A 27,114-nucleotide genomic window follows, 5' to 3' on the forward strand; every position below is an offset into this window, starting at 1 on the left:
CTCGGACTGAATATTGAGCGATGGAAGCTTGTTCTGCTCAGAGCACTTTAATACATAAAGAGTTTAGCCAGCTCAGCACAGAGCGCACTTCTCCTTTAGCAGCTTTGATGCTGCCTTGTTGAGCAAAGTCCCTCTTCAGTGCTGGCCCCAGGTAGCTGATAGAGAAGGGCAACAGCCCTACCAGGCACATCAGATCAGCTCAACCCGACCCTGAATGATTAGAGAGGAAACAACCTGGTTGGTCCCTTGACATAAGTTCCTCAGTATTTTTAAACAGCCCATGGCCCTTAATGGCTTTGCCCAGTCACTGGAACCTGTCAGCTGAATAAAGTTGAGTTGCACAAAGCAGGCCTGTGTGGGGACGCAATGGGAATGGGATGTTTGGATGAAGACAGTTCTGTGTGGCTAGTGATTATTTGGCTGGTTCACCGAACCCCAGAGTGACAGTGCTCAGTTACCAGGTGAGCTTGGGGTTACAGCACTCCAGGAGAGTCATGTCAGCGTATGATGCAACCAAACGAAACCTAGTGAGTCAGAGACTTTCAAAGACAGGACAGTGGGTGGTGAGAATGGCCCGGCTGGGCAGCCTGCGTGGCTCACAAACAATATAATGACCCCAGGTCAGGCATTGTAATCAAGCCCCAGTTCTTCACCTCCAGCAAGGGGTTTCACACAGCTTTTCCAGGGGACAAGGAGACCAGTTCTGATTTCTCTCTTCTGCCAGAGACTGCACCCAGGGTTTGTTCTGGGCCCGGCAACAGTGATGGACTCACAGAAAGGGCACGAGGCAGGTGTAGAACCCAGGAGTCCTGATGCCCAGCATTATGGTTGATCCACTTAACCAGAGCTGTCTCTTCCTCTTCCTCCTAGTGAGTGCTCTGGTGCCTTACAATAATAACCCACTGCAACTCTATCAGAACAACTCAGTGTGTGTTAACATGTTAACAATGTGTTAAAATATCCCTTTTAAAGACTGGAAATGGATTTCTAGTTTAAAGTTTCCAACTGGGCTCTAACTGCCAGCCAGAAAAGTTCCCCATGATTTTAATGATCACATAGACTAGTGCGAGGGCCTTCTATAAACACAGGCTCTGTGCTAGCTACATTTGGACCCATTGCCGCAAGGAGCTCCTTCAGGCACTCCAGGCGGATGTAAAGAATTCCTTCTGCCAGCATCGCCAGGTGCACAGTCCTAGAGCAGCTGGGCTTCATTTTCCTCTCGCTCGGGCTGGTGTCGCTCCAACTTGCGGTGCTGATTTCACCCCCGATGACATCAGGAAGAGGAGATCACTCGCTGGGCAGCTCTGACCTGTCTACAGATGCCCTGACGCTGCTCCTCTCCTTCTGTTCCCCAGTCTCAGACTACTGTGACCCAACCACAGGCAACAGAAAGAGCCAGGTCTCATTCCTGCTCTTTCCCAGAGGAAAGCAAGCGGTAATTAATGCATTGCCTTTGGGAACTGTAACCTCAAATTCACCATCAGAAATCTATGGTCCATTGGAATGTGTTTCTATAGCAACAAGGACCAGCGAAATAACTCCCTGTGAGGGAGCTGTTGGGCTCAGGCAGAAAGAGCAAGAAGATGCATAATGCTAATGCAGCCCTTGACTATCATTGCTGGAGAGCTGGGCTCCTGGATTAATTCACAGGTGGAGATCAGTCTGGCTGGCTCTGCTCCCGGGTGGAGATCAGTCTGGCTGATTCTCCACCTCTGCTTAGGGCTGGGCCAAGATGAGACCAGGAAGGGATGCCGTGAGTTAGGCTTGAGGTGGACAGGCAGACTACTTAAGGATGCAGGACCAGAGTAATTGGGTCAGGACTCTGAAGGGCATCAGCAGAGCAGGGTGCGTGGGGAGAGCTCAGGAAAGGAACAGGTAGTCGGTGCCGGAGATCAGGCTTGAAAGACATTGGCAGAGCTGCATAAGCAACATGGTTTGCACATCACCTGAGTGAGCTCTGGACAAAGGGGAATCAAGTGACATCATTCAAGGTGTCTTACCACAGTAAAGGAACATGTTCCAGCCCCATTTCCCATCCAGGCTGAACAATGCCAAGAGCCAGGCTATGGCAGCCTGTTCACTGAGCACTGGCAGAGGCTGGGGCTGAGCGAGGCTGGCAGTCTCTGTCAGAGCTGCTCGTTACATCCAAGGGGAGCATTCTTCAGCTTCTCAACGGAGCTGGAACTTCTGTTCAGAGAAACCCTATGAAAGTTCTGCATCAGATGATTTCTATCCCCCTTCTTGACACGAACACCACAGTGATGGTGCCTGGTTCCTCTTTGGCCTCCCCGTCCCTCCCCACCCCGAGCCACAGCTCTGCTGATGCTGCGGAGTCTCTCGCAGCACGGACACCCTGTGCTCCAGCAGGACTAGGGGACGGGAGAGCTGGCTCTAGTTCCATCATTGACCTTAGGGCAAGGCCCTTCCGCCTCCCTGTGACTCAGTTTCCCCACACACAATGGGGTCAGTGACGCTGACCCAGCACTCAGGGAGCTGTGGTCTGTGCTGCAGGGGGAGACCCAGCGATGGACGGTGTAAAAGGGCCTGTTAGTGCATCGTGGCTGCTGAGATGGGCACAGGCTCCAAGAAGTGGGGGGCGGGGGAGAGGGCTGAGCAATGTCTAGTGCCAGGAAAGTAACAGTGGCATTTCGATGGGGAAACTGAGGCAGGGAGGCATAGTCAGGGCGGGGCACCCTCTGGCCCCCAGCACCACGCCTGGTCCCGTCACTGCATCGCTACGGTGCCTGTCACCAGATCACCGTCACCATGGCACCGCTGTCCCCATGTCGCTAGGCAACTGTGGCCCTGTGTGTCACAGTCCCGCTGGGGACCCAGGGCCGCCAAGCCCTGCCCCGAGAAATGGGGACCTGGTCGCCCTTTAAGCAGCCCCGTGCCCGGAAGCGGCGAAGGCACTACATTTCCCAGAGCCCTTCGCGCGGCTAGCACCATTCGGCCCAGTGACGGATGTGCTCCTCAGCCAACCAGAATCACGGTTCGCATCAGTAGGTGGTGCCTGGAGGAAGCCAATGGTGGAGTTGGGTGGGGTCTCCCTGCAGCCAATGAGACGCGCGGGGGCGGGCGCTAGGGCCACAGGTCGGCCCCGGGGAAGATGGCGGCGGTAGCGCGGTGGTGGCGGGCTGGGCTCCCGGGGCTGCTGCTGCTGGGGGCGCGCGCCGAGCAGACCGAGGAGCACCTGAAACGGGAGCACTCGCTCACCAAGCCCTACCAGGGTGTGTGTGCGAGGGGCGGGGCTGGGGGGCCGGGGCAGCAGGAGTATGGGGGTGACGGGAGGGGATGCAGGAGGAGCTGGGTGAGGGGCTGGGATGTTTGGGGAGCAGGGTCGTGGGATAAGCGAAAGCTGGACCTGGGGCAGGGAAGATGTGGGGGTGGGGGGTGGAATGAGTCAAAGGGTGTGAGAAGGGGAGTCGGGAGGGGGCAGGCAAAGAAATGGAGCTGGTGCGTTCAGTGGGCAGCTGGTGTTGGGGGAAGAGAACGGCGGGGGGGGGGTGCAGAGGGAGCTGTGGGCAGTGGCTGGAGTATGACACTATTTTGGAGGCAGGGAAGAAGCAGAATGAGGGTGGGTTGGGAACCCCGAGAGAGGAGGGCTGGGGGATGAGCTAGGTAGGTGGGGTGGGTGGAAGCAAATGTCTGTGGTGTTTTGTGCACCTGGGAAAGAGAAGGGTAGCCAGGTGGAGAGTCTGGGAGGGAAAGAGCGCAGAGCAGGGAGGTGGGTGGGAAGATGGATAGAAGCGTGAGAAGAGACAGAGCACAGGGCAGTCAGTGCTCTTGACAAAGTCACAGCACTGTACCCTTGTACGGATGGTGCAAATGTTTTCCTTCTACCCCTCAGGTGTTGGATCTTCCAGCTCCTCTCTCTGGGACCTTATGGGCAATGCCATGGTCACGACTCAGTACGTCCGCCTCACACCAGACATGCAGAGCAAACAGGGGGCCGTGTGGAACAGAGTGGTAAGAATAATGTTATCTAGCAAGCTGTGAGGAGTGCTGGCACGCCAGGGTTTTGTATCTTGTGCAGAAGTAATTTCTATCTTTGGGTTGCAGCCAGTATGTCTGAATTCAGGATAGTGAGAGGTAACAAGAAGGTAACTGAGATGACTTGATTTATGGAGTCAAGATTCTCATAGGAATCTGCTGCTGCAGGTCACAGGAAGTGTTGCACTGATGGTGAGAATCCTTAGCTCAAGTGCAGAATGAAGGGTGGATGGGCCTCAGGCAGATTGCTCTCATGAAAACTACTGGCCAGACAGATTTGTGGAATGGTTGTGCAAAACAAAGTCCAGCTACGGTTAATCTGAAACAAGAGTCTTGGCAGTGTCTCTGCTTTCGATGTAGCTACAGGAGATCATTAACTTTGTGACAATATTCCATTCCACTGAGCTTTTCCTTTGACTAAAAGTGCCAAAAGGCAGTGCATCTAAATGGCTTGCTCCTGGGCAATGGCCCTGCCAATTCTATTATAGGATTTGATCCTAACTCCCTCTATGATTATAGCTCAGAAATCCCTTTCAGGATCTCCATTCTGTTGTGCTCCATGTACGGGGCACATTCTTTAGATCCTGAGTAGATGCAGATCCATGTCCTCTGAATACAATAACTTATGAAAGAGGCTTTTTGTTCTGGGGGAATGTGAACTGTGTAGATGCACACAAGAACCCTAGACCAAAGGCAGATCTGGTATAAGTAATTGCAACTCAGATAAGTCAGTGGACTTGTACCTGGTCATACCAGTATGATTTGGGCACACTGAGTTTATCCTGTAAACTTGATTTGACGTTCCCCTGCGCAAAGGTTCCACCAGAATCTGAAAACGACTAACCTCGCATCTAGCTTTAATACTTGGCCACAGCAGCACATGTACCTGGATTCTCTGCCTTTCTTTGGTGGCTGTCAGTTTGAGTCACAAATTCAGCTCCCATCGAATGTTTAGCTAACTTACGTCTTGCCTAAGGAGTGGATATAATTTGCTTATTAAGTGAAAAGCTGGAATTTGAGCCAGAAAGTGTCTTATGGTCTGTATATCTTCCTGTGCTGTTCAGTGCAGGCCTTCTCAACTTATATCTGCTTGAGCCCTCCAACAAACTCATATAGTCTTACTTTGCTGCACAATAGTTTTTGTTTAATGTTTATAGTGCCTATAGTGGATGCTACTTTTTAAAACACGTAATTATATATGATGTCCAAGCTTCAATCACACAGAACTGAAGCTTTGATAGGATGTTTCTCTGGATTATAGTAGTAATCACACACTTCTTTCCAGAGCTGAAAAATGCTTATTCTTGGTGAGTGCAATTGCCAGGCAAAGGGAAGTGTGGTCTCCTAGATGTGATGCGGACACAAAGGGCTTGCTGTTAGAGGCTTTCTTTTAGGATCTTATGTGGCGCCCGTCATCTTGTTGTGCCTATATTCACATGGTGCAGGATCGTGACGTAGCTTGTAAGTGTGTGTGCTGGATTTCAGTGTTTGGCAGAGTAACTGGAGCAGTGATTCCCAATCTCTTCCAGATTAAGACCCTCACCCGTCTCTCACAGGTCTAGCAGGAAGCCCCCTCCCATTTAGTAGTATGGAAAGGCCAGAGTGGTCACACCTCCGTCACACCTGCATCTGCTGGCTCAGGTTGAGCTCATGCACTACGGATCACACTTTATAATGTCTGGCTATGCAGTTGTTTTTAATGTTGCAGCTTTTTGTCTGCATTTTGCACAGGCAGTGAATTGCCTTGCCTAAGTCCTATAACAGATATACAGTAGGAGCCACCCAAAGGCATGACAGTTTGGGATGGAATTTTCTGTGGGGTAGATAGTACGTGAAAGCGCATCACTGTGGTTTTCTAGAAAGTTTCCTGTAGAACTACTATGATTTCTGCTCTCTGCACACAAGTACCTCTCTGATTCTGCCTGGCTATCTGAGTCCCAGACTAGCTGACCGTGTGTTGGAGAAAGGTAGCTTGTTCCAAGATCAAAGGCACTGTAGCTATGCCAAGCCTTCCCAGGTCAGTACTCTTCTTGCAGCTCACTCTGTCAGGGACACCCTGCTCAGGAGGACAGAGTCCTGTCCGTTAATAGCCACGTCCGTTTAGTCCATGGGATGAGACTGTCTTAAATCAGACGTCTCCAAGCCGTCAGAGCGAGTTGGACAGCTGCCTCCTTATATTAAAGAGCTGTGTAAATTGTCTCCATGGAGCTCGGAGGCCTCCCTCATCTCTGTACAATTGTCTGTATGATGTAAGTGTGTGTCTCTGACCTGAACCTGTTCTAATTGTCTGTTGTGAGTCTACCTTCCACAGTGAGTTGCCACCTGTCTCTGGTACGTATCTCTGGTGCAGGGCAGGCTTGATGCTGCTGCTTTTGGCAATCAATACTCAGCTGTGGGCACTATTGCGAGATGTGTCTGACTGTGGATCTTTCTGTTCTTTTATATGGAAATTCAGTACAAATAACATGCTTAAAAAGGGCTGTAGTCAAGGACCCAAATGTAGCTTTTTGAGAAGTCGTAAAATGTTTTTCATTTTTAAAAAAAAATGTCATGGAGAGTGTGTGTGTGTGTGTGTGTGTGTGTTTTGGATTGGTAGTTCCCCTGAAGTGATTGTGGTTCACATCAGCTCAAAATTAACCTGACAAGCTTTGTTGCTTAAGCTGAGTGAAATACAGGAAACTGAACTGCTTATATAGTGAAAAATGGACTGTTTTGTTAAAATCCATTTTCTTGTGGCATTGATAATATTGTACAGATGTGACTTTGAAGTGGGCTTTTGACTGCTCCTTTGGTATGAGTCCGGGAGTCGAAATACCTGTCTAACCACTAACTCGTATCCAGTCTGGATGACTCTGTTATAAAACTATTTACATTCTTTGCCCCGATTGGTTCTACGCTTCATCTAATGTTCATAAAGGGGTGTAATTTGTTCATCTATAGTGATGAAATCCAGGCCCCTCCGGGCCCAATTCTGATCTCTTTTCCTGATTTCACTGGTTACTCCTGGCTTAGGACAGTGCAAGATCAGAATCAAGCTCTTTGGTTTTATATCCATGGTTCCCTAATCTTAACAGTGCCCCATGGGATTAATTACTCTTGCTGAAATACGCAAAGTAAGGCAGTGCAGCCTATTGGCAAGGGAAATAAAGGATGAAGAAATCTCTGCCACACGCTCCATTTAGCAGATGTATTTGTGCTAAGGCAGGCCAGCACTTTTCCATGAGGTGGTGGGTGTGTTGGTGCCATGGCTTGCTGGCTGCAGAAAAGCAGCTGTACTGTCTGGCTGGGAACACTGCAGCCAATTGCAGCTGTCCCTCCCCATCCAGATGGAACAGATCCGAGCTGAGATGATGTCCATTATTAACGTTATCTGCCTGCAAACCAATAGCCGGAAGGGCTGTGAATTGCAAGGGGTGGGTAGTCTATTGTCAAAGTCCCCCTGACTGCTGCATGCACTCTCCCCCTTTCTCTTTTGCAGCCTTGTTACCTGAGAGACTGGGAGATGCAGGTCCATTTTAAAATCCACGGGCAAGGCAAGAAGAACCTGAATGGGGATGGCTTTGCCATCTGGTACACCAAGGATCGCATGCAGCCAGGTAAAATGCTCTCATGGAGGCATTGTCTGCAAGGGGAAGTGTTGCACAGAGCTTCCGCTGCTGGCCTTCTCCTGCCCCAGCGGAGACACGCTGGCCAGACGAGCGTCGCCCTTGGCTGTGGGTGTAAAGTGCATGTGTAGTTGCTGCCAACCTTCTCCTTTTTGCAGGAACCGACAAGGAGGGAGCCAGGAGTGACTGTGAACCCACTGTAGCTAGTACTGACATTGCTCTGCAAAAGCTTGGGGTGACCATTGATGGGGGCTTGGAGGAGTCCAACGTGGCTATGAATTCAGCTGTGCAGTAGCAAACTGCTTGCTCTGATTTTCAGAGGTGCAGAGCAAGCCCCATTCCTACCGCAGGACTAGAGGCTGCAGTGGCTCCAAAGCTCAGGAAATCAGACTTGTGCGGACTAAGCATGGACCTGGAACACCTGTATTCTGAAACTCTGCTCCCGTTCCCCCATCTGTCAAATGGGGGTGCCTGCCTACCTCATGAGTTATTGTTTGTAAAGAGCTCTGATATCTAGCACTCCTATGTAGACTGCAAAGTGATTCATCTGGTGAGAGTGTTGCTGTCTGCATTTGACAGATGGGGGAAGAGAGGTGCACAGGGGGAGTGGTAGACCCGGGGATTGAACTTGGGACTACGGGGTGTTGGTCCTGTAACATGGGTGCTGGGCTCTGCTGTTCTGTAAGTGCTAAATGGTGCTATGTGGAGGGGGCTTCAGCCCCCCAAGCGCAGACCAAGGAACGAATCCCCTGTGGGGAAGGGGGAAGGTAAGGGGTGACTCATCCATTGCCACTTGCTAACATTCCTTATGAGCTGCTACTGGCCCCATGACAAAGCTACCTTTGGAGGCATCTCTGGCATAGATCCTTAGGGGAAAACTCCTTCAGATGGGCATCTGCATGAAGATGGAGGCTGCTCCACTGGTTCTCATTGGCTACAGGGAGGTAAATGTCTGTCTGACGCTACCAAATATTACTCCAGCCTCTTCAAGCTACTCTTGTGGTTCTGCTCCAAGGTGGGGCCTGTCGATGGCTTGGGGAGTAAATCTACCCGTACACGGGGTGGAAAGCACTCACTCCACTGTCTCTGCTAGACTGTGATAGGACACAGGCTGTGTTGCCCATTGTTCACAATCTGCCATCTGTTCTAGGGCCCGTGTTTGGGAACAAGGATCACTTTCTGGGGCTGGGGGTGTTTGTAGACACCTACCCCAATGAGGAGAAGCAGCAGGAGGTAAGATGGCCTTTTGGCAGTTCGGAGGGAAGTGGGAGATGGATGTGAAGTTGTATTACATGGCGATGCAGCCGTATTGCGTGGCGATGCAGCCAGAGCTTGAGGGCAGAGTTGGCGTATTAGCTCATTCAAAAGGCTTTGGCCATATTTCTAGCTCCAATGCAGCTGTATGGTAGAGAAATGCCAATCACAGACCCGTCTAAACCAGCATTCTCTCCAGCTCCTCATGGCTGCAGCTTTTGGTCACTTGCTACTGACACTGCTCTCTTTCCCCTTCCTGTCTCTCTTCCCTTCTGGTTTTGAGCTTGCTGTCTTCCTTGTTGTCCCTCTCCAGGGAACTAGCAGCAGGCAAGTAGCTCTTCATACATGGAGGGGGCTGCAGGCCAGACCAGGCAGCTTCCCTCTGCAGCCCTTTCTGTGTGTCATGGCATCTGGTGTAGAGGAGCACTCGCAAGGACTGAGCGTTCCTGATTAGCTTCTCCTCACTGCTGACTCCCTGTATGAAGTATCGCTGCTCTGCAGGGCAAGTCCTGATGGTGGTGGGCATTGTCTTGCTGCCCCAGGCCGGTGTATGTAGGCTAGAAACACCGATTAGGACATGCTGTGGGCCAGCAGTGGCCTTCAGCAATGGCTGCAAACACTTTGCGGGGGAAATGGGAAGCAGTTGTACTCATTTCCCTTGGGGATTTGGGGACTGTCAGCGAGCTGGGGTCAGAAGTGTCTGAAATGTGTGGACCTGTAGTGTGGTGATCCTCACCTCTGCATAGCAGTGGCCTAAATGCCAACATAAGAACAGCCAGACTGGGTCAGACCAAGGCTCCATCCAGCCCAGTATCCTGTCTGCCGACAGTGGCCAGTGCCAGGTGCCCCAGAGGGAATGAACAGAACAGGGAATCCTCAAGTGATCCATCCCCTGTCACCCATTCCTGCTTCTGCCAAACAGAGACTAGGGACACCATCCCTGCCCATCCTGTCTTATAGCCATTGATGGACCCATCCTTCATGAACTTATCTAGTTCTTTTTTGAACCCTGTTATAGTCTTGGCCTTCACAACATCCTCTGGTAAGGAGTTCCACAGGTTAACTGTGTGTTGTGTGGAAAAAATACTTCCTTATGTTTTGTTTTTTAAACCTGCTGCCTATTAATTTCATTTGGTGACCCGCTAGTTCTTGTGTTATGAGGAGGAGTAAATAACACTTCCTGATTTATGTTCTCCACACTAGTCAGGACTTTATAGACCTCTATCATATTCCCCTCCCCACCCTCCTAGTCATCTCTTTTCCAAGCTGAAAAGTTCCTGTCTTTTTAATCCCTCCTCATATGGAAGCTGTTCAATACCCCTAATCATTTTTGTTACCCTTTTCTAATTCCAATATATCATTTTTGAGATGGAGTGACCTCATCTGCACACAGTATTCAAAATGTGGGCATATCATGGATTTATATAGAGGCAATATGATACTTTGTCTTATTATCTATCCCTTTCTTAATGATTCCCAATGTTCTGTTCGCTTTTTTGACTGTCGCTGCACATTGAGTGGATATTTTCAGAGAACTCTCCACAATGACGCCAATATCTTTCCTGAGTGGTAACAGCTAATTTAGACCCCATTTGATATGTATAGTTGGGATTACGTTTTCCAATGTGCATCACTTTGCCTTTATCAACATTGAATATCATATGCCATTTTGTTGCCTGGTTATCCAGTTTTGAGAGATCCTTTTGTAGTTCTTCACAGTCTGCTTTGGACTTAACTATCTTGAGTAGTTTTGTATCACCTGCAAATTTTGCCACCTCACCGTTTACCCCTTTTCCAGATCATTTATGAATATATTGAATAGGACTGGTCCCAGAACAGACCCCTGGGGGACCCCATTATTTACCTCTCTCCATTCTGAAAACTCACTATTTATTCCTACCCTTTGTTCCCTTTTAACCAGTTGCCAATCCATGAGAGGACCTTCCCTCTTAACCAAAGTAAGCTGTCATGGGATAAGAGCCTTTGGGAGGGACCTTGTCAAAGGCTTTCTGAAAATCTAAGTACACTATATCCACTGGATCCCCCTTGTCCGCATGCTTGTTGACCCCCTCAAGGAATTCTAGTAGATTGGTGAGGCATGATTCCCTTTATGAAAACCATGTTGACTATATTCCCCAACAAAAGACATTCATCTATGTCTGACAATTCTGTTCTTTACTGAAGTCAAGTACTAAAGTCAGGCTTAGTGGTCTGTAATTGCCAGGATCACCACCCTGGTACTTGCTGGCTAGGGCTTCCTGCATAGTCCTTCTGTAAAGCTGTTCTGGAGAACATCTCCTGTGCTCTAGAGCTGTACAGCGAGACCGTACTGTTATGTGTTATTGAAACAAACGTGGACTAAACGTGTGTGTGTGTATGTATGAGAGCTGGGCCCAAACATGCTTTCACTGAAGAATTGCTTTGCAAAGGAAGCCAGCATTTTTGAGACACTTCCACTTTATCATTAAATTTCCAAGGATATTTTTTTTTCAGGCATTTGGATTTTTCTAAAGTGAGTGGGGAGGAGGAATCGAAGCAGCCAAGATGTGAAAAAAAATTTTGGACAATTTTGTCAGATTTTGCACAAGCTGAGTATTTGTCATCTCGTTCCAGACTTGTGGGAAATACGTGGCTGTTTTCTGGCCACCCCTGAGGTGTGTGGAGATCATCCCAAATTAGTATCCTGTTAATTCCTTTGACTCAAACCCCAGGGCTCTCCTTTAGACTCCAGTGCCTGACCAGCTCAGCTGTGTAGGTGGCTTCTGACCTTGAAACTGATTAAACAGATCTGCAGCTCTTGAATCAGTGTCAGGTTTGGTTGAAACATTAACATTGGCCTGCCCTTGCTCTGTGAAGGGCCTTTGTACCCTTAAGTTGGGTCCTAGAGAATGCTGGGCAGCTGGAGAAGCCACACTCATGGTATTCCAGCTCTTGGAGTTTAATTGAGGATAAAGATCATAATATGAGTCACAATGCAGGGAGAAGTGACAGCATCTGCAGCCTTTCTCTTGCCACAGATTTGTGCTGGCGTCTGGTTACGGTCCTAACCAGACAGTCCAACACAACGGAGGCTTTTATTTCTGTTCAGACTGGGCCCAGTTCTGATCTCTGCCACTGTGGAACTCCATTGATATCTGTGGAGCTGCATGGGATCCTCAGGGAATGGGTCCAGGACTGGGTCCCTCATGAAAACTGGAGTTCACACCTGGGGCTAGTGTGCCCAGCTCCCCAGGACACTGGTGTCCATGCAGCTCTGGGACTGTCCCTAGCACGGCAACACTTGCCTCAGAGAAGCCAAAAGCCTCTTCCTGAACTGTGAACACTTCTATTCTATGGCAAGAGGGGGCAGAAATACTGGACAAGACAGCATCAAATCGCTCTACTAGCGCCTGCAATCACAGCTCCACCCTCTTCCCTTAGCAGCTCTTCATTCCCTGCGTGTGCTGTGGGAGCACCCTGCTGTCATGTGTTTTTGTGTGGTGGACACAGTTAGGGGTGCTGGAGGCATTGTAGATCTGGGGGGTTGTGATTCCAGCAAAGCAGTCCTTTGTTGGCATGCATGCTCAGGTCCTTAGTGCTGGCTTAATATGGGTTTGTGCTGTGGGCTGGGGAAGGGAAGTACAGGGTATAAACGGGGCAGGATTACAGTGTGGGGTTTCTTGGGTCAGCTGCCTTTTTAAGCCATGTGTTCAGTGGTTTGGTACATGACGTGCAAAATGTAGGGTACTCTCAAGTCTTGGCAAGGGGACAGTGTTGGTGGTTTCCTAGGGTACATTTCCTTCCCAGTTTGCAGGTTAATACTAAACTGTCTGGTCGGTGACTCTGTCTTGCTTCTGTACCCTTTCTTGCTCTCAATAATCCTTCTGGACTCAGGCTCAGAAGAGGCGGTATACCCCTGGAAATCAGGTACTTTGCTCCTAGTTCATTTCCAGCCTCAGAGTCCCCTCCCCTTTCTCTGTCATTGGAACTTCCCGAGTGTTTGTGACCTTGCTGGGTGAGGAAAGTGCATTGCCAGAGTTACAGAAATCTTTATCTGACTGGCTGCAGCCAGTGTGGCTGGTTCAGAGCTAGTCTCTCCATCTGCCACCAGATCCCCTGGCCAGCGTACTTGTGCCAGAGTGCGCTGGGCTGCTGATTACTTTCCTGTGACCTGAAGGAAGTCTAGCGTGTGCAGCCTCCCCAAGTCCCTCACTCAGGTGCACCTCTCTCTTTCTGTGGCTTCTCCATATGGCTGTGCAGTTCCCACATGCGGAGGAGACGCTGCAGCTCTTGAGCTGGTCTGTGCTCATGGGTCCCTGTTCCTGCTTCATTTCGGAATAAACAACCCTCTGTTCCCACACCTTGTGCATCTCCGTGCTATGCAGCATTATGCTGGGGGTCTGGCCTGGGTGCACTGCTCGCCTCAGCTTGTCTTCTCACTGCCTTGTAGCTAGAGGAGGGTCCATCAGAAATGAATTAAGCTGCATACGCCGGTGGCTCAGCTGTGGTGTGGTTAGCCCGTCTGCTACTGCAGACCTGGGAAAGGACTCTGCCCTTGGGCCTCTGGGCAGGGTTGCCCATCTAGAGGAGTGGGAATGCTGGACCCGGTGTGATGCACAATGCGCATGACTTGGTGGGGGTTTTGTTTTATTAAGATCATTCCAACTTGGAGGGGGAGAGGAGACGCGTGATCCCATGAACAGTGTTTTGGCTGGGGCGCCTGGGCTGTGGTAGCTGGATGTCACTGTCTCAAAGCCAGCCCAGCACAGTGGCACTACTGCTGCCCGGCCTGTGTGATAGGTGTGCGGTGGAGCAGGGGTTCATGCCACACAAACTATCAATGGGAAGTTGTGGGCAGTCTCTGTAGAGAGAACACCCCTTGGAGACAGAGCCTGTGTCCCTCTCTAGACCTGGGTCCCTTGGAGTCAGGATGAGGCCCAGTGTTGGAGGGATCGGTCAGTCCAGTGCCTCCTGCCAGCACTTAGCTCCCTTACAGACCCGGTCCTGCCAGCTGCGTGAGAATTTCAAGCGCTGGCCAAGGCTCTTGTCCGTCTCTCGGCCCTGGTGTCGTGCTCCATGCTGTCAGTGTCCTGTGCGTGTTCTCCACTGGCTGCATGCATTTGGCCTGTTGCCCATGGTTTGTCTTGCCAGGCCTCCGCAGAGCAGTGTGAGGAGACCACTAACCTGCGGCCTTGTCTCCCCTAGCGCGTGTTCCCCTACATCTCCGCCATGGTGAACAATGGCTCTCTCACCTACGACCATGACCGGGATGGACGGCCCACGGAGCTCGGCGGCTGCACAGCCATGGTGCGCAATCTGAACCACGACACCTTCCTCGTGATCCGCTATGTCAAAAGGAGGCTGACGGTGAGTGATTCCTCCTTGAGCTCTCCAGGCCCAGGGCGGCGTTGGGTCGGGAGGGCTGGGCTGGGTTGCTCTGGGTTGAGTGAAGTCTCATGTGTTTCAGATCATGATTGACATTGATGGCAAGCACGAGTGGCGGGACTGTATTGACATGCCGGGGGTCCACCTGCCACGGGGATACTTCTTTGGGACCTCTTCAGTCACTGGAGACCTCTCAGGTACCGCGCTGTGAACCTGGCCAATGCTCCACAAGCGCTAAGGGTAGGCCTGTGCTGTGCCTGCGAGTCTCCGAGCCAGGGTGTCCAGAGCCTGAGCCGAACGGCTGCTTTTAGCGCTGGAGTGTGAGCCTGAGTCTGTTGACCGCACCCTTCTGTTTTCAGTGGAACCACGGGAGCTCACAGGTGACACACTTGTAGGCTTGAGGCACCTGAAGTTCTGCAAGGTGCCGGGGGGCTCCTCTGAGTTGGCATTGACATTCCGAGTATTTAAAATACAAAGCTGCCCACTCTCACACTCCTTCACCCTGACCGCCTCAGACACTCCCTGGCTCTTGTGGCTGCCTGCAGCTGAACCTCTGGTGCACACAGCCTGCAGTTAGACAGGGACCTTGGGCCGTACTTCAGGGGTTTAGAGCAAGCATCTCTTTTGCAGGGCACTTCTTGAGCTTTCTAGCGCATTAGCTCTTCCAGTATAGGCGGGAAGACCAGTCGCACGGACACTGATGCACAGCTGTCTGGCCTATTGAGGCTCTTGTCGAAACTAAAACCTTGCCTGTATCAGCCTGTAACGTCTGTGTGAATTCCATTCAGCTTCTGCCATAATACCCCAAAGTACTGGCCCGTCTGCTTTCGTAGTTCTTAAGCCAGTTTAGAGCAGATTTGAATCAAGCCTCTACAAAAGCACATTGAGCACAATGCCTGGATTCATTGTTTGCTCCAAGCAAAGTTCCTTTATTTCCAAAATCTCTGCAGATGCTCTGGGAATTGGAGCCCGTGGCAGGGGCAGTTGAGTAGTTCTGCTAATAAGTGTGAAAGAAAGACAAAGGCAATGAACGTCTCTGAGGGCAATTCTAATTTGCTGCCTTCAGGTGGCTGAGTGGACTTTAAATCAAGGGTGCTCCCCGGCTGAACAACTCATTTCTCAGCCTGAATTTAAGTGGCTTAAAGGTTGTGGAAAAGTGTGTTGTGTTGTGCTGGGCACAGCACTGCCCTGTCCTGGTAGGTACACTCCAGCAAGTTCTGCGTGCTCTGTACATGGGTGCTTGGCTCTGTTTGAGCAGATGTTCACTGTTTACCTCTTCCAGCAGCTCTGCCATCCCTAGTCAAGATTCCTCTTCCTGCCTGCTGTCTAAGACCACGTTTCTCTCGTGCCCCTAGATAACCATGACATCATTTCTCTGAAACTCTACCAGCTGACAGTTGAGCGGAGCCCAGAGGAGGAGAAGCGGGATAAAGAGGTGTTTCTGCCCATTGTGGACAACATGAAACTGCCCGGAGGTGAGTAGCACACGGGTTGGTGAGGTGCAAGGCTGGGAACACCAAGTACCTGCTTTCCCCACCAGGCGGGCTATTCCAGTCATTGGGTGGGGTCCTCACACCATCTGCTGAAGCTCCTGCCTGTGAGCCCCTCTGCTTGAATGTCTCCCTTAGCTAACAGTCCTAGAAAGAGGGGACGGTATGACCAAATGCTGAGCACTGATGTCCCTGCATCTGTGCCAGTGCTCACTGCAGTGTCGGCTTCTCCAGTAGCCCTGCAGAGAGGAGCAGCCCACAGCCTCAAGCGGGGATTTAGGTGTGTCTGCAGCACAGCATGCCCTGGATCTCACTACTTCCAAGCGCTGGAGACAGGGTGGAGGTAGCCAAAACCCCGTGTGTGCTTTGAGATCCTCTGCAGGCTAGTGACAGTGTAGCATTCAGTCTCTGAGCCAGGCTCTCTCGCTTCTCCCTGGAGACCGAACCCAAATCCCATAGCTCAAGATAAATGCAAGCGCCTCATCTTGGATGAAGCGCTGGGGAAGGTGGGAGCTGGATGGCTGTCTCCCCTGGCCACTGCAGAGATGGGCAATGCAAGGAAAAGCCTATGGCCATAGTCTCTGAGCGCGTGGTCTCTGCGGTGGCTAACCCGGGCTTGTGCCCCTCTGCCTTTGCCCCACAGTGGAGGCCCCAGTGGAACCCATGAGTGGCCTGGCCCTGTTCTTAATTGTGTTCTTCTCGCTGGTCGCCCTGGTGTTTGCCATTGTCATCGGAGTCATTGTCTACAACAAATGGCAGGAACAGAGCCGGAAACGCTTCTACTGACCTTGGTGCCTTCCCTGCCCCTTGCCTCGGCAGACTAGCCGCTCTGCTGGAGTGGGCTGGCACAGATGCCAGAGGCTAGCTGAAGAGAAGCCCTTGCCTGCTCAGCCCAGACTTTCCAGAGCCCCTTCAGATGACTGCTACTTTGCTGGCCCCCATGGGGACCGCTGCTGTGTCTCTTCGTACTCTAGGGTTCCCAGCAGGAGTGGATGTCCTGGATCATGTGGGGAGCACACTTCGTGTGACATGTCATGCAACAGGGAGACCTAACCCCCCTGACTCTCTGGAGGTTGGTGCAGTGACAGATGGCCCGTCCCCCAGCAGCTCTTGCTTTGCAGGGTGTTTAGAGGATGCTTGGGGCGGGTGGAGCTGAATGTTGTATTGTGTCCGTGTTGGTGAGCCTTACGTGTGCTATCTGGGGATGTCCCACAGCCTAGCTAGGAGCCAGGCGCTGAAGACTGTAAAATCCTAGAAAAGCTCCTTTTGGCTTAAGGGTGAAACTTGGCCAAACAAAACACTTGTAGCTGAGAAGAGTAGTGCTGGCCCCTGCCTGGCCCTGCCCCCGCCCCCAGCCCCACCGCTGCTCACTCTGGCAGGCTGTCTGTTGCAATCCAGATGGTTTGGCTGCCTTAGGCTGGTTGGGAAAGCCAAGCTCATCTGCCCCAGGCAGCTTTAAGCTTTTAATCCTGGTTTTGTGGTAGTGCAGTTGAATTCTGCACCATGAATGAAATACTCCTCGTCCTGCTGCTGCTCCTCATTAGGAAGTGGGTGAACTGGGAGCTGTGCTAAAGGAAAACCCCTCATTTTACAGTCACCCCAATGTGGTCTGGGCATGAACACAAATATTGGCTGCTGGCCTCCCAGTGCCACCCTGAGCCTGCCTGATGTCCCAGCAGCACGGCAGGGAAAGCACTGCTCTTCCAGGCTGCGGATGGGCCTTGATGCAGCTGGCTCTTCTTGGCCTCTGATGGAAATTGGCCTGAGCTGCTTCCATTCAGTGCCCCCACTCTGCCACTGCTAGCATATGGTCAGCTCCTCTTTCTCCCCGACAACTGGGCTCTCCATCCAGGGCCGAGGGGTTTTGCTGCTGGTGAAATATGCACTAAAAAGTCTCACTGCAGCCAGTCCGAGAAACTGTTTGGATCCTGGGCTCACTGCACAAGGGTCAGTACGTCTGTGTGCAAGGGGCTCCATGACGCTCATTGCTGGGAATGTGGTGGGCGAGGGACGGCTAGTCCCAACCCACTTCCTGTTCGTTCACATGAAGCCAGGTTACATTGCTGGGATGGGGTTCACGTGGTCATGTTGCTGTCCACATGCATGGACTCGCCCAGCGACTGACTCTTTTAACACTGGGTTTCGTTGTAATAACCACTCGCTGCTGTCAGGGGGGCCTGGCCCTCCACCACTGGATCACTGTCTGCATGCAGTGCTGCCTTCCTCCCTTCTGCGTACCTCGGCCTGGAGCCAGCCTTTGCACAGGGGCTGCTTTCATGGCACCGTGTCCTGTTAGTGGTGTAAGTATGATGTGAAAAGGGTCAGTTCTCTCTTCCTCCCCCAGAAACCTGATGCCAGCATTTGTACATGGTCCCTTTGTGTTTCTGAAGGACCTCGATCTGGCTGCTGAGGCAAGAGTTTGGAAGCATGCTGGCAAAGGAAGGTCAAAGGGTTTACTGGCCTGGCAGAGACCTTAGCCATGCTTGGGAATGAGAGCTCTGATCTCTACAAACATTGGGTTGCCTTTCAGGGAGGGTTAGTTATTTCCTACCTCAGTGACTGCTGTTCGAATGAGTTCTTGCTTTCTGTAGGTCCTGCTGAGTCGCTCATAATACAGATGCTGAAGGGGGTAGAATACGGGAACATGTACAGATAGAATCTCCAGGGGACCTGGTTACAAAACTTTGTCCCTGACACTGTTCCATTCTGTAGTGTAAGCAGGCCTGGAACTGTGTGCTCAATGTGGACAAGGCTTGGCTGCCCTATGTCTGGTTAAATTGGACGCAAGACACCAGAGCCATGTTCTCACCTTGTTCTAGCTACCCATGTCTAACTGGATCTCTTGCCCTTGTTACAGTGACAGTAAAACCAGGCCCTGCTGGCTCCTCCTGCCCATCAGGCCGTCTCTGGGTGCAGTAACCAGGGCTGGGCTGAGGTAGAGGAAATTCCCAGACTCCTCAGAGGAACCTGCCCTTTGAGGGAGGAAGGTTTAGATTCAGAATGTCCTCTCCCTGGCGGCAGATCCTGGATTCCCGATGTCTCTGCACCCCAGGGCGGCCATGGCCCAGCTAATTAAAGAACATGGTTATTGTCCAAGACTTTCAAAAGGGACTTGTGATGGTAAACCCTGCTCTGCTCTGCTCTGCAGCATGCCAGCCAGTGGCACTGGGACAGGTTGGATTGATCCTGGAGCTGTGCTAACATGGGGCAGTGCTGCTGGCACGTGGCCCAGACAGGATGCAGATGAAGCAGCCATTGTAGCTGGTGCTCGGCAGAAAGCAGAGGTGTTGTTAACCGAAGGGTTCCTGAGCTCTGCTGGTGGGGTGCCCTGTTTGCCAGGAGCCACCACGACTGGTGTCCAGATGGATGCTGCAATTTGTAGCCTTAATTCAATGGACGTTAGTGGCATGAGACCTGATCAGCAGAGGTGCGGGTGAGAATCTGTGCACTCTTTGCCCTGGTACCTGACGGACTGAGTGTGAGGGTGAAATGGGGCAGGGAGAAGCCAGCTGTCCTGGTATAGTAAACCCTGTAGCTCCTGTGCTGACAGGATAATGTGGCCTTACTGAAGTGGGGAGTGGCTGCTTGGTGGCTCTGCTCTAGATGCTGGTTCGAAACACCAGGCCATGTTGAAATAAGATCCCTGCTTGTGTATCTTTGAGTTCCAGCCTTCACGGCCTTTGACTTGTCCATCTGCACTATTTCCCTTCCCAACACAGTTCAGAGCCTTGGAAAATCAGTGATGAGGCTTGGAGAGGTGCTGCCTTCCTCTCTGCAGAAAGGATCTGGCTAAGATACATTTGCTCCCATGACTTCATATCTAAGCCCCATGTTCTGAGGGTGGCAAACTGGCATTTGCTGTAGCAGGGGGGTTTGCCTGGTAGGATGGGTAGGGGGAGATTTTACATGTGGCAAAGCAGTGGGACAGCCTGAAAGCACTGGGTCTGTTCTTGCCGCTTTTAAAACATTTTACCTGATCAACAGAACTGTCTGTACGTGTGCCTGGTTCTGCATGTGTAATTTGTGTCCTGGAAATAAATACACACATGCCCACCAGTGGGGGTCTGCACTGCACTTCATTTCGGGGTGCTGCTCTCCTCTGCCTGTCCGGGATGGAGGGGTTTTGATTGACCTTGTAGTTCTATAAAGACCAACGCCAGGTGAGTACGTGTCCATCTTCACTCCTCGAAGGAGTTTCATGGGGACCGCAGGACTAAGAGCTGCACTTTCGGATGCTCACCTGACCCTGCTGCTGCGGCTGGTAGGTACAATCCTATCTCAGTCACTGAAGTGGCTAAGTGTGCAACGTGGGAAATCCCACTATATCCGTGTCTAATTCCTCCCCCGTGCTGTGCGGGACACTGGACTCAGTTCTAAGCCACCCCAGCAAAAGCGAGCGGGAGTATGCTCCTACTTTGCCCTTCTGTACAATGAAGATTAAACCCCTGCTGCTGGCCTAGCGGGTGCACAGTCAGGCTTGGGGCCTGCCGCAGTGAGGTCGAGCATTGACCCCTCCCACTAACTGAAGCTAACTCTAAATGCTCCTGAAAACCAAGTCCTACATGACTTGCCTACAGTGCTGGAGGAGATCACTGGCAGAGGTGGGAACAGACCCCAGGAGTCCAGCCTACAGTCCTGGTCCAGTATAAATGCCCTAGAACAAATAGGCCTTGTTTTGATCATTACAACTCATGTAATATCCCAGCAGAGACTGACAGGAAGAGCTGTGCCTGAGGATGCTGGCATAGGGTGTCTGGCTCTAGCAGCTTGGGTATGCTCCACTCAATCGCTCATGGGGGACTATGGCCCAGGGGCCACATCTGGCTCTCCAGACATTTTAATCCAGCCGTCAAGCTTCTGCCAGGGAGTGGGTCTAGGGCTTGCCCTATTCTGGTACACCAGCTGGGGAGTGGGGTCGGGGGCTTGCCCCACTCCCTGCAGCTCCAAGAAGCAGTGACTTGTCCCCCCTCTGGCTCCTATGTGTAGGGGCAGTCGGGCATCTGCACGCTGTCCCTGGCCCAAGCGCACCCATCGCAGCTCCCCTTGGCTGGGAGCTGCAGGGGTGGCGTGTGCAGACAAGGCATTGTGCAGAGCTGCCTGGCTGTACCTCTGCATAGGAGGCAGAGCGGGGACAGGCTGCTGCTTCGGGGAGCTGGTTGAGGTAAGCGCCACCCAGAGTCTGCAGCCCTAGGCCCCAACCCACTGATCCCCCTCCTGCCCTTTGTCCCAGCCTGGAGCACGCTCCTGCTCCTCAAACCCCTCTTCCCTAGAGCCCACACCCTTAGCCGGAGCTCTCTCCCCTGCACCCTAATCCCCTCCCCACCTCAAGGCTGCCTCCTGCACCCTTCATGTCTAGCTCCACCCCAGAGCCCACACCTCCAGCTGAAACCATCCCACATCCTAACCCCAATTTTGTGAGCATTCATAGCCCACCATACAATTTCCGTACCCAGATGTGGCCCTTGGGCCAAAAAGTGCCCAGCCCTGCTCTAGAGGAATCAGTCACTGGTATGTCATGCTACTTCCCTCTGGGGAGTAGTGCTCCCTGTTGGTGGCAGCGTGGAAATACAGCTGTCTCCTTGGGCAGACGAAAGGGTCCTGGAAGCAGCTTTGCTCCTGCTGTGACTTGCCTCTCCCAGCTAATGCAGCCTTGGCCCTAACATGATTTCATATCGTGGGCAAAAAGAGCCCAGAAGTCTGACCAGGCAATGCTGCACGAGGCAAGGAGAGAAGCCGAGGGCTTTCCCAGCAGGCTGGGTGGGGAATACTTATTGGCCAGGAGCCAGTGCTCAGTTTCATCTCTGGATGCAGCTCCTGGGTGGCACCCCAGGTGCCTTGAGTGAGGTGCTGTAAAGAAAATCTGGCACTCAAGCCAAGGTGAAGGGCCTCCTTTCCATGCCTTTATTGGGGAAGACTGGCCCTGAAGGCTTTTGGCCCAGAGAATGACCTGCCTGGGAGTAGGGCTGCTTTCTAGCCGAGGAGCTAGTCAGCCTCACTGGCCTGCGGTGAGTGGCCCTTGGCCCCCAGGGAAGGAGCAGCAGGAGCGCAGGCCAGGGAGGAAGTGGTAAGACTGGCTGCTGCCTGGAGGCAGGAAGATCCAGATGCCTGTAGGGCAGCGGGTGGTGAATGTGGAAGGGGTGCTACTGCCCAACTCCTCAGGCTGGGGGTCAGGGCCAGGTCCCTGTGTGCTAGGGGACAGCAGGTGCTGTCTGTTTTCGGGGCCTGTGGACGGTTGTCATCCGAGGAGCTGGGCTGGGGGTGCTGCTGCCAGCTTGTGGCCTATGGGCTCCCGCTGCTCCCCGCCAGAGGATTGAGGCTCCCAAAGGAATGGAGACTGCGGAAGGGGTTTATCAGTTTCATGGCCAGGTAGCCCTGGGGAGAGGAAAGGGAGGGAGTCAGGCCCTGCAGCAGCAGTGTCTTCTCTAGCCAGCCTGGGGTTTGCCGCTTCAGCTGGCTCCATAGGCCAGTGCCCTGTAGAGAGCAGGGCCAGATTAACCTTTCTTGGCCCCCAGGGTGAGGGGCCGGTCAGGGGCAATGGAGCAGGGTGGGGGGGTGTCGGTCCCCAGAGCGAGGGGCTGGCCGGGGGCAATGGGGTGGGGGAGGTCGGTCCCCGGACCGAGGGGCTGGCCGGGGGCAATGGGGTGGGGGAGGTCAGTCCCCGGAACGAGGGGCCGGCCGGGGGCAATGGAGCAGGGTGGGGTGGGGGCAATGGGTGATCCTGCTCTGCCCAGCCCAGTGCAAGGCACTAGTTACAAACAGGCAGTTGTCAGATGCCCAGTGGCCTGCCTGGCCCTGTGCTGGCAGCGTGTCCCTTCCCCTCACTCCCCCCCCCGATTCCCAATGCCCAGAGCCCCTGACCTTGCCACAAATGCCCAGTGCCATGCACAACACCACCCCTGCCCAGCCCCCCACTCCCTAGTGCCCCAACACACAAAGATATTCCTCCTCCCACAGCCCAGCGACCCCCTGCCCCCCAGAGACCCACTCCCCCACCCCCTAGCTGCACTCACCAGCCTGCAGGGGGGTCACTGTATCTGCTGGGCTGATCTGCCAGTGCAGCCAGGGTTGGTCCCAGGGCCAGGAATCACTCCGGCCCCTCGGAAGCGGTGGGATCTGCCAGGCCAGGGCCTGTCCCAGCCAGGCTCCCTCAGGACCCACTTGCCTGGAGGGGCCCAGCTAAGACCTGCCAGGCTCCTGCACCAGTCCCAGGCAGCTGAGCTCTGGGGAGACAGGCCGGGCCCCACAGGTGGTGGGAAGCAGAGAGGCCCGGAGCCGAAGGTGCCCTGGGGTCCGGCCAGGGGGCAGAGAGGAGCTGGCGGGAGGGGTTGGGGGCAGAGAGGAGCCTTTGGCTGGGTAGGGGGAGCCAGTGGGGTCTAGGGGTGCAGTGCAAGCAGAGCAGACCAGGACCCATTCTAAGCAGGGCCCTGGCTCCACGATGCCACTGGCACCATTGTGAACTCGGGACTGGCCTTAAGGGGCTGGAGCCAAGGCACAGGCTGGAGGGCAGCAGGCTCACCCCGTTTGACTCCACTCAGCTTTGTGCTGCCTCCCTCCTCTTGCTTTCTCCAGCACTGGGCCCCAGGGAGCAGAGCCATGGGGTTGGGCTGAGGCCCTTCCTGGGCAGGGTGGTGCTGCTGCCCCAGGCACGCTAGGGTTCTCCCTCTGTGCCTGCAGCCCTACCCAGGGCTCGTGGCGGGGGGCCCCCACCCCTGCTGTGACTCCCAGGCCCCCCACGGGCACACGCACCGGGGAGGAGTAGATGAAGGCTGCAAGCAGGAGCAGCAGCAGGAGCAGCAGGAACCCCAGGATGATCTTGCACTTGTGCGGCTGCCAGAGGATGTAGCGTAGGCTCTTGAGAGGGGCCGTGAACCACAGGAATGAGGCTTCTGGGCGCCTGCAGGGAGGAGCCGGTACCAGGACAACCATTCCCAGCATGGCCTGGGGTATCCTAGCTGGGTCCCTTGGCTGCCCTGGGACCGGGCAATGGGATGGACTCTTCCTGGGGCTTTCAGCTCCCTCTTCAGCAAGGCCTTGGGGGAATGGTCCAGTGCTGTGTCCCAGCAGTGGGGAGGGGACTGTTCTGGGATACTCCTGCGGGCCCCTGGGTCAGAGCAAGGAGGGGTCCCTCCCCACCCCATCTGCCTGCGGTCCTGCCCCCGCCCTGCCCCTTGGTCATGCGGCCCAGCCCACAGCCCTGCCCCTTCCCTGGGGCTGCCCCTCTTCAACCCAGCATCCCTCCCCTTCCACCTCCCCCCCTGCAGCCCCAAGACTGGAGAAGCTCTGCCCCGTGCCAAGCCCTAGGGCTGCAGTGAGGACAGAGCTCTCCCAATCCCGGGGCTGGAGCAGGGGTCCAGGTGAGGGGGCTTCTTTTGCCACTCCCCCCATGCTTCTGTGGGGGGACAGGGTTGGGTGCAGGGATTCCCCTACCTGGAGTCTTCTGATGGGGTCAGGAGCCACTGAGGGGGCTTCCCCCACCTGCCCAGGGGAAGATTTTTTCTGGGGCCCCTGAGCACAGGCCCGGTGGCCCAGTGGCTAATCCACGCCTGCTCCTGTGGGAGGGCTGGGCAGGGGGGTGCTGGGAAGCAGAGCTTTTTGCAGCCCTGGGGTTGGGTCAGAACCTCTCCGCAGGCATAAGGCAGCAGGGAAGGGTTTGGCACTGGCTGCTCCGTGGGTACCCGCTCACACTGGCGCGTGAGGTGGGAAACTGTTGGTTTGAAGCAGGAAGTTGCTGGGAATGTTCTGTATCATTTATCCTCCTGGCACAATTTGGGGGGTTTCCCTTATAAAATTCTAAATTTTTAAAATCACCCTGTTTGTCTCAGTTTGCCTCTGCCTCCTCGTTAGCACCCCTGAGCCGGCTCCCCCACTTACACAGGTGGCTGCAGAGTGGGGTTCATGTTTGGCTCTTCCCTTCCCTTCCCAGCAGGCCGCTCTTCCGCCTCCTTGGCCGTCAGCAGCTCCAGCGTCATCTCGATCTTCCCCTTGAGAAGCAAGGCGGGAATTGGGCCACAGTGGCGGAAGGCAGGCGCCCTCCTCCAGAGGTGCTGGGGGCTCTCTGGTACCTGCCTAAAGCTGGAGGAGGATCGGGCCTCTAAACACACACGCAGACCTCTGATTCTCCAACTCCCTGGGACACCCAAGCCCCCACCGCCCCCTCAGGTACCTCTGCATCCTTGCTGCCAGCCCCCAGCTCTGCTCCTACCGACAGCCGCTGCCTGCCCTCCTCCTGCACCACGCACGGCCACCAGCCTCGGGCAAGCCTTTGCTTGAAGAGGGACGTTCTCCTGGGGCAGCGGGGTGGGGCGTGGGAGTCGCTCTCATCCTGCAGCATTTTCAGGGTGCAGGCCCGAGGGCGCCTGGCTGGGAAGGGCATGCTGAGCAGTTTGATTTCCAGAACCCCTGCAAGTGGCAAAAGAAAACTGCAGGCCAGCCTGGGGACTAGGCTGCCAGTGGTGGTGCATACAGGAGGGCGATGGAGCCCTTCATGCAGCCCAGGGGTGCTCCAGGGAGGACCTTACAGAGGCCCTGCCTGCTCTAGAGGGCTGGGGACGATCCCAGGGTGCTGCACCTCACAGCAGGGCAGCCATTCAGAGCCCTCTGCCAACACGGCTGCTCTTGCCCCTTTGTGCAGGGACCGGGGCATGGTTTTGCACCCCAGAAGTGGCTGCATATCATTGGCCCTGCAGCGTCTAGGTTGCTCTCAGGGACAGAAATATACAAGATCATTAGCAAGGGGGGGACGTGCCTACGGCAACTGGTGGGAAGGACCAACGTGCCACTCTGCAGCCGCCTGGGCTGCAGGGTAAACGCCCGCCCAGGGGAAAGGCCTCACCGAGAAAATCGTCGGCCGAGAACTTGTCGTTGTCCCACACCTGGAGGATGAGCTTGGGGGGCACCTTGAGCACCGTCTCATCCAGGCTCCAGAGAGATTGCTGTAAGCAGAGTGGGCGTGAGCTGAATGGGGCCCCTCAGGCCCGGAGCAAGGCAGCTGCTGAGAGGCAGGAGTCTATGGCCAGCACGTTCCAGCTGGGGCCAGGGTGACCCAGCTGGGTGGGGAAAGGGCAGCTGCAGCACTTGGCCTGCCAAGGGGATGTTGTGTGAGTGGAAGCACCAGGCTGCTTCCCAAGTTGCCAGCCAAATGAATGGCTGTTTATAGATCTGCAGACTTTGACGGGTTAATGCCCCAGCAGAGGCTCAGGGTGCTGCTGTCAGGGCTCCGAGGCAGGTTTGCAGGCGGAAACTCCCCCACATTAGTGGACAGCTGCAGCCTGCCAGCCTAACGCAGAGGCAGGGGCTGGGGCTCCCCAGGGGAGGTCATTATGTGAGGGCGCAGATCAGGCCACATGATGCTGGCAGTCCAGAAGCAGAGGTGCCTGTTGGGGTAGGGCCAGCTTCTGCAATGCCCAACCCCTACACCAGATGGCAGCACTGACAATCCCCTTTCCCCCAGCATGGCCAGTGCTCTGCCCAGCAGCCCGGCCCCAAAGACGGTCAGCTGGGTCCCAGCTCCGGCCAGGAGGGGAGAGGACAGACAGGAAGCAGGAGACAGGCTGGAGGACCCAGCCGCAGAGGGGCAGGGCATCCAGCAGCCTCCGCTGATGTCGTGCCCCAGGCAGGTAGCAGAGCATGCTGGGACTCCGGCCAGGGGCACAACAGGAATTGGGAATTGGGGGGACTGGCCAACCTGAAACACAGTCAGGACCCGACCTGCCCCTCGGAACAGCCACGTCAGCGTGTGAGTCCCAGAGCAGGCAGTGCTGCCATAGGGAAGTGGATGTCCAAGGCGAGCAGCACCCACCTTTTCGGGCAGGACGCAGACCTGCTCCATGGGTAGGAACTCGAAGGGGAAGATGAACCTCCAGTTGAAATTGCCCTCTCCTCCCAGGGACCTGTAGTGGACATCGGTTCTCTGCCTCTCCTCCTCCAGGCCATCCAGCCATCTGCAACAAGGAGCCCGAGACTGGGGTGTGAATGGAGGTGTGGCTGTAGGGAAGGGAGGTCCCACCATACCCTGCCCCACTGTGCGATACTGTGCCCTGCCCTGCCTCGCTGTGCGACACTGCACCCTGCCTCGCTGTGCAACACTGCACCCTGCCCCGCCGTGCGACACTGCACCTGCCCTGCCCCATTGTGCAACACTGCACCCCGCCTCACTGTGCGACATTGCTGTCATAACTTTAGTCCCAGATTTGGACCTTAGCGTCCAAAATATGGGGGTTAGCATGAAAACCTCCAAGCTTAGTTACCAGCTTGGACCTGGTACTTGCTGCCACCACCCAAAAAATTAGAGTGTTTTGGGGCACTCTGGTCCCCCTGAAAAACCTTCCCTGGGGACCCCAAGACCCAAATCCCTTGAGTCTTACAACAAAGGGAAATAATCCTTTTTCCCTTCCCCCCTCCAGGTGCTC

At 54.1% G+C, this 27,114-nt stretch overlaps 2 protein-coding genes across 3 annotated transcripts in view; one reads left to right on the forward strand and one right to left on the reverse strand.

Moving 5' to 3' along the window:
* Window positions 1-3,094: 3,094 nt before the first annotated feature.
* On the forward strand, window positions 3,095-17,043 carry LMAN2L (lectin, mannose binding 2 like). 2 transcript variants are annotated; one of them, XM_050937539.1, is made up of 9 exons: window positions 3,095-3,230; window positions 3,851-3,969; window positions 7,472-7,589; window positions 8,749-8,831; window positions 12,726-12,758; window positions 14,037-14,198; window positions 14,299-14,413; window positions 15,572-15,691; window positions 16,350-17,043. In XM_050937539.1, exons 1-9 carry the CDS (start codon window positions 3,110-3,112, stop codon window positions 16,490-16,492), a joined length of 1,014 nt encoding a protein of 337 aa, XP_050793496.1. In that variant the 5' UTR covers window positions 3,095-3,109; the 3' UTR covers window positions 16,493-17,043. The 2 variants fall into 2 exon arrangements, with proteins under 2 accessions (XP_050793496.1, XP_050793497.1); XM_050937540.1 differs by lacking the exon at window positions 12,726-12,758.
* A 4,605-nt stretch (window positions 17,044-21,648) lies between these two features.
* FER1L5 (fer-1 like family member 5) overlaps window positions 21,649-27,114 on the reverse strand; it is a 93,395-nt gene continuing 87,929 nt past the window's right edge. The window contains 6 exon segments of the mRNA XM_050937385.1: window positions 21,649-22,078; window positions 23,453-23,600; window positions 24,578-24,687; window positions 24,909-25,105; window positions 25,539-25,638; window positions 26,505-26,646. Coding sequence (XP_050793342.1) covers window positions 21,986-22,078; window positions 23,453-23,600; window positions 24,578-24,687; window positions 24,909-25,105; window positions 25,539-25,638; window positions 26,505-26,646 — 790 coding nt within the window. The 3' untranslated portion in view covers window positions 21,649-21,985.

This window comes from Gopherus flavomarginatus, chromosome 2 (genome assembly GCF_025201925.1).
Source record: "Gopherus flavomarginatus isolate rGopFla2 chromosome 2, rGopFla2.mat.asm, whole genome shotgun sequence".
NCBI classification, from domain to species: domain Eukaryota; kingdom Metazoa; phylum Chordata; order Testudines; family Testudinidae; genus Gopherus; species Gopherus flavomarginatus.

Coding starts and splice junctions, on each gene's coding strand:
- LMAN2L (XM_050937539.1), top strand. CDS start 3,110: ATGGCGGCGGTAGCGCGGTGGTGGCGGGCTGGGCTCCCGGGGCTGCTG. Junction 7,590..8,748: donor CAAGGATCGCATGCAGCCAG/GTAAAATGCTCT, acceptor CATCTGTTCTAG/GGCCCGTGTTTGGGAACAAG. Junction 15,692..16,349: donor CAACATGAAACTGCCCGGAG/GTGAGTAGCACA, acceptor TTTGCCCCACAG/TGGAGGCCCCAGTGGAACCC.